Below are 15127 nucleotides of genomic sequence, written 5' to 3'. Positions count from 1 at the left end.
TTGCATATGAGCAGTTGATGGTCTGTTCCACAATCAGCTCCTGACCTGGTTTTGGCTGAAGACATTGAGCTTTTCCACCACCTCTTGCCACAAGTGTAGTCAATCTGATTTCTGTGTGTTCCATCTGGTGAAGTCCACGTGGAAAGCTGCTGTTTGTGTTGTTGAAAAAAGGTGTTTGCAATGAACAAGTCGTTGGTCTTGCAAAATTCTACCATGTGAGTTCCAGCATTATTTCTGTCACCAAGGCCAAATTTTCCAACTACCGGTGATTCTTCTTCGTTTGCAACTTTTGCATTCCAGTCGCCAGTGATAATTAACACATCCTGATTGCATATTTGGTCAATTTCAGAGTGCAGAAGTTGATAAAATTCTTCAATTTCCTCATCTTTGGCTTTGGTGATTGGTGCATAAATTTGAATTATAGTCGTATTAACGGGTCTTCCGTGTAGGTGTATGGATATTATCCTATCACTGACAGCATTGTACTTCAGGACAGATCTTGAAACATCCTTTGTAATGATGAATACCATGCCACTCCTCTTCAAACTGTCATTCCTGGCATAGTAGATCACATGTTTGTCTGATTAAAAATAGCCAAAACCAGTCCATAGTGACTATGGTCCTTAGTTACTCTTAAAGGGTAGAACTGAACTTGTTTCTGTGGCTCAAATTTTAACCGAACAACAGGCCTATAAGGTGAAAAATAACCCCAAGGAGGTACACATCCCTTAAAAAAATCAACTCTACGACATCATAAGGGAACATTTGTCCAGGGATAAAGCTGAGAAGGAAAGAAGGGATAGGAAAGAAGGATGAAAGGGAACAGGAAACACAGGGAAGAAGTGGGAAAAGTGGTGTTAAGATCTGGCTCTCTCCCTACCTACCCTCAGGTCTTCTACTGAAAAGAGGTGAGAGAAGGTACTCAGACACTGAGGGTAAGAAACCTGTATTCACATCTTAATGTAAGAAATACTTTACAAGAGAAAGGTTCTCTGTTTTTTCATACCAAGTCCTCCACCTAAACCCTAACTTCAGTATGTAATTCTGTGCGACTCTGCAGTTACTTAGGGAGCTCTGGTGGTGTAGTGGTTGAAACATTTGTCTGCTAAGCAAAAGGTCAGTGATTTGAATACACCAGCTGCTCTGCAGGAGAAAGATAGGGCAGTGTGCTTCCGTGAAGACTGACAGCATTGGAGACCCCTTGGGGAGTTCCACTCTGTCCTCTCGGGGCGCTGTGAGTCAGAATAGACTTCTTGGCAGTGGGTGTGGTTTGGCTTTGCTTCCATGAAGACTGACAGCCTGGGAAACCCTCTGGGGCAGTTCTATTCTGTCCTCTAGGGGTGCTGTGAGTTGGAATCCACATGATGACAGTGGGTTTGGTTATTTTTTATGACTTAACTCAAAAGTGTCAAGAAAGCACACCACTCTTCTTCCTGAGGACACAGAAGTGTACATAAAGGATACAGACAACAGAGGTAAATACTATTACATGCACAATACTGCATTACCAGTGGCAGCAAACACTAGGCTGTGAGTGAATGCATAGACAGGTGAGACGATTCGGTGGGGGCATGAGAACAGGGATGGACCCAAGACCAAGGATAGATGTGGCTGAAGATAGTCTTACATAGGTCCTTGTGCTACAGTAATATCCATATACAGTACAGAAGTAACAGGGGACAAGGTTGGAGTGGCAACCAAAAACCTTGAGTGAGAAAGTCACCATGCCTGTGGGCTCGGGATCATATACTCTCAGGGGACATTCTGCTCAACTGGAACAACCTACAGAAAAATCTTGTTCTACATCCTACTTTGATGAGTAATGACTGGAGTCTTAAAAACTATCGAGCGGTCATCTAAGATGTGACTATTGGTCTCCCCTCGTCTGAAGCTAAGAAGAATGAAGAAAATCAAATTCATTTGGAAACAGTAAGTCCAACCATATGATGGACTACAGAGACCCTAGGCTTCACAACCCTGAGTCCTGATTAGATAGTGCCAACCACTCAGAAAGGGATCAAAATGGGAGATGCTGGATAGAGTGGGAAGGAAAATGTGGAACAAAATTCAAAAACACAAAAATGACCAGACTTACTGGTCAGATAGAGATTGATAGAGCCCCTGAGACTATGGTCCCGGGTTACCCTTCAGGACTGGAGCTGGACTTCATGGATTGGTTTGCTCTCTCAGCTCAAAAGTAGAAAGACCGAGAAACAGAACACCTACCCCAGGGAGATGCACCCCTTAAATCAATCATTCGTGAGACACCAGAGGGACAGCATTCACATGGAGGGAAAGCTGGACAGACAGGAATGCCTAGTTAAGAAGGGCACAGGGAAGGGGTGGTCACAGGGAGGAGAGCTTTTCATGGTTAGGGATTATAATCGGGGCCATGAAACAAAATGTGCATGAACTGTTGAGAGTAAAATGAATCTCCTTTGTAAATGCGTGCCCACATCACAATTAAACATTAAACAAACACACACACACACACACACATATATTCCTCCTGAAAGGGGTCTCACACCCTGACACCTGTGCCTGCCACTGAAGCCTGAAGCTCTGGCAAGCGGTGCACTTGACTCCAGCCTCAGCTCGTCTTTAAATAAGTAGCACCGGCCATTTGGAGCCTGAAGCCTGTGTCTACCCTGCTCCAGCACAAAGAGCAGCTGCTTGCTCACTCCAAGAAATGACCCCAAATCACCGACTCATCCCACCTGGGCTGGGATGGCAACTTCAGGTCTGGGAGGTAAGAGGGGGGACACACGTTGGTGGTCTTCCGAAGAGCAGAACCAGCTGTTCATTTCACACCAAAATTGTCGTTGCTGGGTGCTGTCAAATCGATTCCTATTCATAGTGATACCATATGACAGAGTAGAAGGGCCCCAGGAGGTTTCCCAAGCTGGTGGCATAGTGCCTAAGGCACCTGCTAACCAGAAGGCTGGCAGTTGAAACCCACCAGCCAATCCTCCGAGGGAAGGTGGGGCAATCTACTTCCGTAGTGATACCACCACCTCAGAAACCCAAGGAGGGGTCGCTATGAGTCAGTCGGACTCAAGGGCACATAACAAGTCTTTACAGCAGGAGCAGGCCTGGTGGAGCAGTGTTAAAGACCTCAGCTGCTAACCCGAATGTCTCAACCCCCAGGTGATCAGCGGGAGTAAGAGGAGGCAGTCTGCTTCCTCCAGATGACAGCCTTGGAAACCCTATGGGGCAGTTCTACTCCTCCACGTGGGGTTGCTATGTGTGGGAATCAATTCGCTGGCATCTGGTTTGGGTTCGTGTGTTTCTGTGTATGTGTGTCTCTGTATGTGTTTCTTTGTGTGCGTGGAATCTTAAAGGCACAGCTGGTTTGGGTTCGTGTGTTTCTGTGTATGTGTGTCTCTGTATGTGTTTCTTTGTGTGCGTGGAATCTTAAAGGCACAGCTGGTTTGGGTTCGTGTGTGTGTGTGTATGTGTGTGTGTCTATGTCTGGGTGTCCGTGTGTGTGTTTCTGTGTGTACGTGTGGAATCTTTACCGCACAGCTGGTTTGGGTTCATGTGTGTGTGTGTGTGATCTTTACGGTGCAGATCTCCAGGCTTTGCTCTCGCGTAACCACAGGGTGGGTATGAACCGTCAACTTCCGCACTCATCCCGGTGCGCTAAAACCCACTCAAAACGCCATAGAGCCTCGAACAAAGCTCGCAAGGAGAAGCTCTGCTAAACCCTCAGGGTGTAAAGCACCCGCTGGAGGGTCGCGCCCGGGGCCGTTTCCCGGACACTTCGTGGACCTCTACGAAAGTCTTCCGAGGCACAGGGGGTGTTTGCGGGTTGCACGCAGCGGTCTCGCTCTCTCCGTCCGCGGACGGGCCGACAGGACCCTGCTCGCCCCACGATGCGACGCGAGGTGGCGCAGCGACCGGCCGGCCGCCCGCGCTGAGGCAGGGCCGGGTGCCGCGGCCCCGAGCTCACCCACCTTCGCGGGCTTTCAGCAGCAGCGTGTTGGCCGCGAGGTTCTCGAGGGCTGTGTCCCGCTGTCGCCGAGGCCGCCGCCGTCGGGACCGCCGCCGCCGAGGCCGCCGCCGCTGCGCTGCAGGACGGGCCGGGGAAGGATTCGAGGCCGCCTCCGAGCATCGCTCTCGGGTCGCCACCCGCGCGTCGTGCCCCCGCGACGCCGGGGAGCTGGCCCGCCGTCGCCTCCGCCACCACAGCGGGCGCCGCCACCACCACGGGCTCCGCCGCCAGGCCCGTGGGTCTCGGTCCCGGAAGGCGTGGACGTCGGCTCCAGAAATGGGGCGGACTGGGCGAGGAGAGCCCCGGACTGGGGCGGCCGGGCCTCTGAGGGTCGCCGCTGTCACTGCCGCCGCGCTGCAGCCGGAGCCGACCGGGCTCCTCTCGGCCCCATCGCTCAGATCTCCCGCGCGCAACGCGCTCTTTAGGGCCCGGCCCCCGGGCCGCCCCGAGTCTCCGCCGAGACCCGCCCCAGGGACGGGCTCATCGGCAGGGCCGCCGCCTGCCGGTCGCCCACGGGCGGGCCAGCTAACGGCTTCCCTGGAGAGGGGACCCGAGCGCCCCTACTGGTCGCCGCGTCTGAGACCGTGCGGCGTCACGCGGAGCACTACGACTCCCGGAAAGCACTGCGCAGACAGGAAGTCAAGTCAGAGGAAGCGAGGCCTGCCGGGAGTTGAAGTCGCTCCGAACCAAGGGCCCAAAGAGCTAAGATGGAGCGTGTTGGGATCTTACCGGATGTGTCCCATTCTCGCGGTATCTGCAGCGCTGGCGCACTTGTCGCGAGAAGGGGCTGAGCGGTTGTCCCCTGTCGCCGACACGTGTTTGTCAGGAAGCCGCGCTCCAAGCCAGTCCGCGGTTGCCTAGCCCGTCCAGGTGTCGCTCCTCACGGTCTGGTTCTTCTCTTTGCCTGGTTCCAGGCCTGTGAGAAGCCGATCGCCTAGGGGTGCGTGTGTCATGGGAAAGGCTAAGTCCGCTGAGTCGGTAAGGAAGCCCCCCGGGGCCCAAGCCGGGGCGCGGGGAGTCAAAGCGAAGCCCAAACTCAACCCCTTCGAGGTGAAAGTCAACAGGCAGAAGTTCCAGATCCTGGGCAGGAAGACGCGCCACGACGTGGGGCTGCCCGGCGTGTCCCGCGCGCGGGCCATCAAGAAGGTAAGCGGGGCAGCTGCCGGATCCGCCCCCCACCTGACGCGTCTGGCGACCCTCTCCGCTGGGTTCAGACCCTCCTACCACCTCCTCCCCGCCGGGTCCTGGGCCCTCCGCGTTCTGCCGCAACACGTAGCATCCTGCGTCGAGGCTGTTCGGGGCCAGGAGACCCACCCCCTTGGGGATAGGGGTGGTGCTTTCCTCGTTTTGATGTCTCCGGTGCCTGACTCTCTGTCTAGCTTTCAGTGAACGCATCTCACCTGCTAGACCCCTCTCTGGTGGCAGTGAAGTCAGGCTGACTCATGGTCTCTAGGAACAGTCAGGTGCAGGGTGGACATGCCGTGCACTGGACGAAAGTGAATTGAGAAGTCTACCACTGCAGCCTCACTGCCTCAGCCCCCAGGCTCGGATCCCTGCCTCCTCTGGGCCAATTTCCAAGCCACGCACCCCCTCTGCAGCCGGGGTGGGCTATGCCCATCGCAGACCCGACCACCCAGGTCCCTGCTCCTTAAGCTTCTCTGGCTGCCTGGGTTTGGTCCTCTGGGCCACATACCATCTAGCTGGGAGGTCTGGGCAAGTTGCCTGCTTCAGTGGCTGTTTCCTCCTCGGTAACACAGAAGAGGATGGTACCTGCATCTTAGAGCTTATATGTGTACTTAATAATAAGCTGCAGGGCCAGTGCCTGGCAGCCTTATAAACTGAAACACTACCATCCAGTCCATTCTGACCCACAGCGCCCCTACAGGACAGAGTGGAACTACCCACAGGGTCTCCCAGGTTGTCAGTCTTCACAGGAGCAAAGCCCAAACCACACCCACTGCCTGGAGTCCATTCTGACCCACAGCACCCCTAGAGGACAGAGTGGAACTGCCCTCAGGGTCTCCAAGGCTGTCAGTCTTCATGGAGCAAAGCTCAAACCACACCCACTGCCTGGAGTCCATTCTGACCCACAGCGCCCCTAGAGGACAGAGTGGAACTGCCCTACAGGGTCTCCCAGGCTGTCAATCTTCATGAAGCAAAGCCCAAACCACACCCACTGCCATGGAGTCCATTCTGACCCACAGCGCCCCTAGAGGACAGAGTGGAACTGCCCCAGAGGGTCTCCCAGGCTGTCCATCTTTGCTGAGGCCAGCTGCCTCCTCTTTCTCCCATGGAGTAGCTGGTGGGTTTGAATCAGCCACCTTTTGGTTAGCAGCTGAGTGCTTAACCCTTGCACCACGAGACCTCCTCTTGGCATAGTTAAACCTATTTACCACTACTTTTATCCTTCATTTCTCTTTCCTTTTAAATGTTGTATTGTATTTGGGTGAAAGTTTATGAAGCAAATTGGTTTTCCCTTGAACAATTCATGTACATTCTGCTTTGTGACACTGATTATAATTGTAATCTCTTCGGTGTAACAGTTCTCTTCCCACTTTCTCCGTCTTCCCCATGTCCATTTGCCCTTCTTTCTTGTCTTCTGAGCTTTGTGCCTGGGCTAAAGTTGCCCTTTTGATCTCTTAGGGTTGGTTGTTCGAAGGAGTGCATACCTCCCTGGTGTTACTGTTCACCGTATAGGCCTATTGTCAGGCTGAAAGTGGAGGCACTGGGGTGAGTTCAATTCTAGGTTTGAAGGCTGTCTAAGGGCCATAGTCTTGAGGTTACCAGTCTCAAACAGACCAGGAGACCTGTTTTGTTTTGTTGGTTTTTTTTTTTTTCTTTCTGATTTTGAGTTTAGTTCTACTTTTTTCCCACTCTATCCGGGACCCTATTGCGATCCCTTTCAGAGTGGATGGCAGTGGTAGGCGGGCACCATCTAGTTCTTCAGGTCTCAGGGTGGTGAAGGCTGAGGTTCACGTGGTCCATTAATCCTTTGGACTAATTGTTTTGATAAGTCTTTGATTTTCTTCACTCTTTGCTCCAGACAAGAAGAGGTCTGTGCATTTGCATGGGCTCGAATGACCTAGAAAACTTATGTCCTTCCTCCAAGCCTCTGTACATGGGTGTGTGTGTGTGTGTCTGGCTGGCTGTGTGGCTCCTCCCTGGCTCCCTCAGGCAGAGTTCATCACTTCTGTCCTGCTGCACTGCCGTGCGGGCATCCGTTACAGCTTTTCCTCGCGCAGACTCTGAACTCCGGTGGTTTGAGGGACCAGGGATCCACTTCTCCTTTTATTTCCAGGGTAGGGGTTAGCGGGCGTGATGGGTGTTTGCAGAAGGAACGTGAGGCCTCGTCACTGGGCAGCAACTCGGCTCTGCCTCCTGCAGAGACTCACGGTACTGGTCCCTTCACTTCAAGTTCAGTCCAACAACAGGCGTTCGGTGCGCGGCTTCTGGGGCTTGCTCCCTGGTCTGGTTGACAGCAGCTATTGCTCTAAGGAGGACGCCTTTGCGACTGGGAAGGGGCAGGGCTGGGCTCCCATTCCGTCTGAGCGCCCAGCGTTTTCACGCCACGCTGAGCCTCTTGTCGGGGCTTCTAGCTCCTGGAGCCCAGAAGTGACTGAAGCTTGAGCTAGTCTATATCCTGGTACACAGTGTGGAACCAAGATGGTTTTTTATGGAATCAAGCATCATCCTTTCTGCTAGGAGCTGGCGAAATGGTAGGGATTTCTCCCGGTGCCAGCTGCTCTGTGTTTGCAGGACTGCAAAGGGGTCTGAATTAAACGGGCCCTGGTGCGCGATTTCGTCTGGAGAAACCTTCTCTTGCCTAGCTGCTTCCTGATGCCCTCCCCTCACATCTCTTTTTGTGTTCCTGTTTTTTTCCTTCAGTGGCCATATTGGTTTCTTTGCCTGGGAAACAACAGATACTTGGAGCCAAATCTACTCTGTCTCCTGAAGCAAAGAGAGTTCAGGTCTAGACTTGAAACCAGGCTAGGGAGGAGAAGGGCAGTCTCCCCTGCCCTGACCTCCAGCGGTTTGCTGTTAGTGTGGGTGAGTCTGGTCACCTCCCGGCGACCCCCGGGTGCGGGCAGAGCTGTACTCCAGACGCAGATCACCACCTGCCTTCAGACGCACTTCAGGTTCGAATCACCACCTTGCGTGTAATAGCTGAGCACTCAACACAGTTCGCAGATGAGAGGAATTCCTGAAGGATGTAGGACTTGAGAAACAGTCACGCTTTGGGTTTACATCACGGGTTTCAAATATCATGGCGGTGCCTGGTTTATGGCAAGTTTGTAAAGCAATTGAATTGGACATTACAAGGGCCTTCCACTGTTTAATGGTTCTGCCTTGGTACCAATTCCTTTTGCCACTGGTTGCTATTTAAAACTGGACTAAATGGCAGTCCCTTAACACACTTAAAGATGTCAGCAACGCCTAACAGAGTCGGCTCAGGGCCTGGAGGCCCAAATTATTCCTCTTTCCTGCTTTAATGGAATCCAGCCTCGAGGGCAGCCGATTCTGAATAATGCTGAAATTGTTTATCAGATATCACAATTATTTGATACTTGCTCGACGTGCTCCTTGGAAGCGAGAGTGGCCAGACTTCGTCTCACCTCCTTTGGTCATGTTGTCAGAAGGGACCATTCCCTGGAGAAGGATGCCATGCTTGGTAAAGTGGAGGGTCAACGAAAAAGGGGAAGGCCCTCAACGAGATGGACTGACGCAGCGGCTGCAGCGATGGGCTCGGGTGTCAGGGATCATGAGGCTGGCACAGGACCGGGCGGTGTTTCGTTCTATTGTACATCGGGTCGCTGTGAGTCAGAGATAAGTCAACAGCACAGAACAGCAAGGCATTTCGAGCGTGCCACCTGCTCCATGAGAAAAAGACGTGGAGACCTGCTCCCATGAAGACCACAGCTAGCAAACCCTGTGGGGCAGTTCTGCCCTGGCGTTGTAGTCACTGTGAGTCAAGCAGCCAACAACCACGTCGTTGTTGATGCTGGTGCTGTCGAATCAACCCTGACTCGTGGCAAGCCCACGCACAACAGAAGAAAACACCGCAGGTCCTGCGCCAGACGCTCCTTGCTGTGCTAGCGCCCGCTGTTGCAGCCAGTGGGTGTCAGTCCATCTCGTCGAGAGTCTCCCCCAAGCATGACAGCCTTCTCCAGGGACCGGTCCCTTCTGACAGCGTGACCAAAGGCAGTGAGACAAGTCTTGCTCTCCTAAGGAGCATTCTGGCTGCACTTCCTCTGAGACAGATTTGTTCGTTTTTCTCGCAGTTCATGGTACATTCGGTATTCTTTGCCAGCACTACAATTCAAACGCATCAACTCTTCGGTGGTCTTTCTTATTCAGTATCCCGCTTTCATATGCTATGAGGCTACTGAAAATAGCACGGCTTGGGTCAGGCGCACCTTAGCCCTCATAGTGACGTCTTTGCTCTTCACCACTTTAAAGAGGCCTTCTGCAGCACATTTGCCCAGTGCAATGCATCATCTGATTTCTTGACTGCTGTTTCCATGGATGTTGATCGTGGATCCGAGAAAAATGAAATCCCTGACAACTGCAGTCTTCCCCCTGCGTGGTGATCTTGCTTATCGGTCCGTTGCTAGGATTTTTGTTTCCTTTGTGCCGAGGTGTGATCCACACTGAAAGCTGGAGGCTTTGACCTTCCTCAGCCACATTCGATGGTAGGAATCCCTGGGCGGTGACCGAAAGGTGACCCAGAAGCACCTGGTGGTCTCCTGCCCAGACGTCAGCAGTGAAGGCCCCCGGGGAGCACAGGCTCCAGCCTGGATACGTGTGGAGTTGCCGTGAGCTGAGGCCACTCAGTGGCAGCTGGGTTCTGTGGTTCTTGCCCTTCTGTTCTCAAGACACTGGCTTCTGTTGATGTTCTAAGTGTCATCTCCAAACTATAACCCAAGATTAAAAAGTAACAGCTTTTGCTGATCTTGCCTCCTGCACAAAAGCATGACTGTAAATTCATGGGAGTATCTTCTGTGGGGATGCACCCCTCCCTGTCTTCCAGGAAGGGCTCTGGCTTGTTCCTCTTTCCCAAATGTGTCCAATGGATTAGCTGCAGTCCACGCTTTGCTCAATTGCTCAATGCAGCTACTACAGCTGAGAAAACCACGGAATGCCTTCGGTCCGGCCCCTTGCCTGCACCCCTTCCTGCTCTCCGGCACTGGCGACTAGACTGTACCGAGGAAGATAAGCGGTGCGCCCACTGAACTGCTCCCCTTGACGGCGAGCTGGGTTCCTCTCTGCTGAGAATCTGTCAGTGGGGAAGGGCCGGATGGGGCGAAGCCACTTCCGCAGAGACTGGCACATCCTAGCAGCTGGGTCTGGACCTTTCACATGCACGCCCTCCTGACGTCTCCCTCACTGCGAATCACGGTGCACTCTGGTGACGGTGTGATCAGATTTTCATTGCACCAGACGGACTATTCAAGGAGCCCTGGTAGCATGGGGTTTAAGCTCTCAGCTGCTCACTGAAAGGTCTACAACTCAAACCTGCCAGCTGCGCCACAGAAGAAAGATATGGCAGCCTGCTTCCATAAAGATTGAGAGCCTTGGAAACCCTGTGGGGCAGTTCCACTCTGTCCTCCAGGGGCACCATGGGTCGGAATCCACTCCACGGCAGTGGGTGTGGCTTGGGCTTTTTTTTTTTTTTTTTAATTTTTATTTTTATTGTGATTTGGGTGAAAATTTACAGAGCAAAAATACACTTTCCATATAGCAGATCACATACACTTTGTCTCATGACATTGACCACAATTTAGCAAAATGCAACATCTCCTCTCCCACTTCCTCCCGATAGCTACCGCTTCCCTGTGACCATCCCTCCATGGACTCCTACCCCATGAGCTGTCTCCCTGTGCCTGAGCAGCCCTTCTTTCTCTCTTGCTTGTTCTCTCCAGTGGCTTGGGCTTTTTGTTTTGTGAAGACTGACAGCCCTGGAGACCCTGTGGGGCAGTTCCACTCTGTCCTCTAGGGGCGCTGTGGGTCAGCATGGACTCCACGGCAGTGGGTGTGGTTTGGGCTTTGCTTCCGTGAAGATTGACAGCCTGGGAGACCCTGTGGGGCAGTTCCACTCTGTCCTCTAGGGGCGCTGTGGGTCAGAATGGACTCCAGGCAGTGGGTGTGGTTTGGGCTTTGCTTCCGTGAAGATTGACAGCCTGGGAGACCCTGTGGGGCAGTTCCACTCTGTCCTCTAGGGGTGCTGTGGGTCAGACTCGACCTGATGGTGATGGGGTTGGCTTTCGCTGCTCTGAACTTTAGGATATGTCCCATCTGGTTTCCCCCCCTTTTTTTTTTATTAGGATTTGGGTGAAGACTTACAGAGTAAATTCACTTTTCATACAGCAGTTCACATTATACTTTGTCTCATGTCATTGACCAAAATTTACAATGCAGCAGCTCCCCTCCCACTTCCTCCCCATAGTTACCTCCTCCCAGTGTCCATCCCTTCATACTCTTCTGCACCCTGAGCTATCTCCCTGTGCATAAGCAGCCCTTCCTTCTCCCATGATTGTTCTCTCCAGGGCGTGTGTCTACTTGAGGTAAATGTTTAACTCACATGCCTGTACTTTGTTTGGCTGGAAACCACAGTTGTGGGTTCAATTCCAGACCTGAAGGGCAGCTAGGGGCCATAGTCTCAGTGGTTACACCAGGCTCTATTGGACCAGCAAACCTGGTCCCCACCTTCTTTCTTTCTTTATTTATTTTGCCTCCAAATAATTTTGACTTTTGTACCACATTGTTCTCCCTCTTTATGCAGGATCTCCTACATCCCTTCCAAGTGGATGGCAGTGGTAGCTGGGCACCATCTAGTTCTTCTGGTCTCATAGTTGTATAGGTTGCAGATCGGATGGTGTACCAGTCGCTAGGACTGATTGTTTCCATTAATTTTGGTTTTCTTCTTTCTTCTTGACGAGAAGAGACCCATTGTTGCATCTAGATGGCAGCTTCCTAGCTTTTAAGGTCCCAGTCGCTACTCGCCAAAGTAGTAGGTGGAACAATGTTTTGTATAGTATGTTATGCCAACTGAGCTTGATGTCCCCTGTGACTATGGTCCCAAGCCCTCAGGATCAACTACTTGGTCCCTGTGGGTAGCTGGCTGTGACCAAGTAATGACCATAACCTTGCTCCTTGTCAGCTCTACTATACACCTGGGAATTCTGATCATTCACATGAACTTATAGGCCCATTGTCTGCCAACCCTATATATGATCTTGGATACACTCTCCACTTAGATATACCTAATTGTTTAGCTTGTTCACCCATCTATCCGTCCCTATACCCATGTTTGCTTGCACTGACAACTCAGTACTGTATATGCAAAGGTGGTTTCCCCTTTTCTGACAGTGGAGGGATGTTCCTTTGAGACGGTGTTTTACTTTCTTCTTCAGCGAGCCCAGACTTTACTAAAGGAGTACCAAGAGAGGCATAAGTCCAATGTGTTCAAAGACAGACGCTTTGGGGAGTACAACAGCAACGTCAGCCCCGAGGAGAAGATGCTGAGGAGGTTTGCGCTGGAGCAGCAGGTACGGGCCTGGGGAGGAGGGGCCTGACCGAAGTGCTGCGTGAGCTCTGCTGGGGAAAGGGAACGGGCCCACTGCTGGTGGGTGAGGCGACGAATGAACTGTGCCTCAGCCTGGCCCGTCCAGCAACTGAAGAGTCACCCTGCAAGTTCTGTCGATTCTGAACCGTCGCGTAAACGACCCACATGATCTTGATGGTGCTTGGGATGCATGTCCACATTCCACTCATAATGTAAGGTCATAGGTTTTTGCAATTCAATGAAGGTGGAAATATCAGGAAACTGTCTTTTTTTTCCTTCCCTCTGTTAGAGACATCATGAGAAGAAAAGCATCTATAACCTAAATGAAGATGAAGATTTAACCCATTATGGCCAGTCTCTGGCAGATATTGAAAAATTTAATGACGTCGTGGACAGCGACAGTGACCCTGAAGAGCGAGGAACACTGTCTGGTGAGGCCAGGGGAGCACTGCCCATCGCCATAGGGTCGGCTGATGGGCCTGACCTCTTTCCAACTTAGATTTTCTTCGAGACATAAAAGGCCACTTGTTATTTTTAAGTTCAGAACTTGAAGAGGATACAGGTGTATGTGTGGAAAGAGCGAGCGTGGCTCACTAACTTCTATGGACTAAGAAACCACCTGAGTATCTGTTATCTTGTTGGACGAGTCCCCGGGTGGTCCAAGTGGTTAATGCATTCAGCTGCTAACCAAAAGGCTGAAAGTTTGGGTCCGCCCTCAAGCTCCTTGGGAGAAATGCCTGACCATCTCCTTCTGAAAAATCAGCCATCGGAAACCCTCTGGAGCCCGGACGGGTCTCCATACGCTGGAGGCGCCTCACGGCATCTGGGTTTTCCATTCCAGATGTGATGATTCCCGCAGTGTTTGATTTCTCCCTTCTTCCCTGGGGAGCAGAGCAAACTGAGCGTCAGTGACTCTTGTTGGTGATTCCAGCTTTTGCCACTTAAACTCGGGTGTGTTTCCCACCCCGGGCCCCTGGCAGAGGCAGCGTGAGGAACAGGAGGGACCTGTGGCAGTGTGGACCCGGGACCCGCTTCCTGCTGGGACTTTGGCATTGCCTTGTTTGGCTGCATTTGGCCAACTTCACGAGACTTGAAAACAGTTTTTTAAAAAAATAGATGTTGTGGGCGTCCAGCCCCTGGGTATTTCTGTGTCTGGTTTGAGGCCCAGCTTCGTGTTTGAGGGCACCGTGCACGGGGTCTCATACCAGCGTGTGGGAGAACTTCTCGAGTGTGGGGTCTTGGGTCTCGGCTGCGTGCAGGGATGTGTCAGTAGGATATCACTAAACCCTGTGTTCTTTTCTCTGCTGTGCCCAGCCGAGCTGACTGCTGCCCATTTTGGAGGGGGCAGTGGGCTCCTCCAGAAGACAGCTTCCCGGCAGACTGAGGAGGGGGACAGAGCGAGGCCACGCAGAGAACTGATCGAGGAGCTCATTGCCAAGTCGAAGCAAGAGAAGGTGGGCTGAGTGGTTCTTGGCGGAGCAGCGACCTACTGGGCTGCTTTCCCAGCACCTTTTTAGGCCGAATCTCATCTGTCCGAGATTTTGATGAGGAATATTATTTTAATTTTGCCATGCATATTCTCCTCAGTTTGTGGGGTAGGAGTAGGGAGTAGTTTGATGCATACCAGGATTTGCAAAAGATCGATATTTTCACTGACTCAAAGCAAGCTGCCAAGACCAGCTGACTGAATAGTGTATAGCGGAAATTACCTGATTGCCTGATGAGGTGTTTCATGTTTTATTACATACATGAACCCAGGTGGTCTCTCCCATGACATGCATGATGTTGCAGAGTGGTGACTGTGTGTTGGGCCGCTCCGCTGGGGGCACGGTGACGCTGCGCGGGTCTGGACTGCGGCTCTGAATGCCTGATGTCGGGCCCCTCGGCTGGGGGCACAGTAACACTGTGCGGGTCTGTTTGCTGTTTCCCCAGAGGGAGAGGCAGGCGCAGCGTGAAGACGCCTTGGAGCTCACGGAGAAGCTCGACCAGGACTGGAAGGAAATCCAGACCCTCCTGTCACGTAAAACACCCAAGTCCGAGAAGAGCGCGAAGAAGGAGAAGCCTAAGGTGGGCTCAGCTCCGTGAATGGGCACTCAGCTCATTCTGTCCTGGGCTTTGCTGTAGAGAAGCAGCCCGGGCTCAACACCTAGATGAGCAGTATTTGTTTTTATTAAAATGGGTATTTTCTGGAGGGAAGTCCTGTGTGACCTATTTGTCCATTGGTTCCTTGGTCCTTGAGACCCCTCGGAGCAGCTTTGTCTCTAGAAGAGACTTGGATGTGGCTGGCTTCCCCTGTGACCATTTCTAGCCAGGAACGGGCCAGGAAACTGACTACACAGATGTATTCATAGTAAGAAACTTTAAAGTATCTTCTTTTCCACCTAGCCTGACGCGTATGACATGATGGTGCGCGAGCTTGGCTTTGAGATGAAGGCTCAGCCGTCGAACAGAATGAAAACAGAGGAGGAACTGGTCAAGGAGGAGCAGGAGCGACTGAAGCAGCTGGAGGTACGGGTGGGGCACAGGAGGGCAGCGCCAGGCTGTCTTGTGAGACTGCCGTGTGAAGCCCA

At 52.3% G+C, this 15127-nt stretch overlaps 2 protein-coding genes across 2 annotated transcripts in view; one reads left to right on the top strand and one right to left on the bottom strand.

The window, feature by feature from the left end:
• GRK4 (G protein-coupled receptor kinase 4) overlaps positions 1 to 4737 on the bottom strand; it is a 115783-nt gene extending 111046 nt beyond the window's left edge. Inside the window, exons 1-2 of the mRNA XM_007953518.1 lie at positions 4724 to 4737; positions 3957 to 4531 (exon numbers count right to left, since the gene is read on the bottom strand). Coding sequence (XP_007951709.1) covers positions 3957 to 4531; positions 4724 to 4737 — 589 coding nt within the window. The remainder of the gene's footprint in view (positions 1 to 3956; positions 4532 to 4723) is intronic.
• A 208-nt stretch (positions 4738 to 4945) lies between these two features.
• The window catches only part of NOP14 (NOP14 nucleolar protein), a 27283-nt gene continuing 17101 nt past the window's right edge, over positions 4946 to 15127 (top strand). Inside the window, exons 1-6 of the mRNA XM_007953517.1 lie at positions 4946 to 5140; positions 12406 to 12540; positions 12847 to 12988; positions 13872 to 14011; positions 14490 to 14624; positions 14943 to 15065. Coding sequence (XP_007951708.1) covers positions 4946 to 5140; positions 12406 to 12540; positions 12847 to 12988; positions 13872 to 14011; positions 14490 to 14624; positions 14943 to 15065 — 870 coding nt within the window. The remainder of the gene's footprint in view (positions 5141 to 12405; positions 12541 to 12846; positions 12989 to 13871; positions 14012 to 14489; positions 14625 to 14942; positions 15066 to 15127) is intronic.

Source organism: Orycteropus afer, unplaced genomic scaffold, assembly GCF_000298275.1.
Source record: "Orycteropus afer afer isolate SDZICR_OR568_19922 unplaced genomic scaffold, OryAfe1.0 scaffold00398, whole genome shotgun sequence".
Lineage (NCBI taxonomy): Eukaryota > Metazoa > Chordata > Mammalia > Tubulidentata > Orycteropodidae > Orycteropus > Orycteropus afer.
This window is presented reverse-complemented; position numbering and strand designations above follow the sequence as displayed.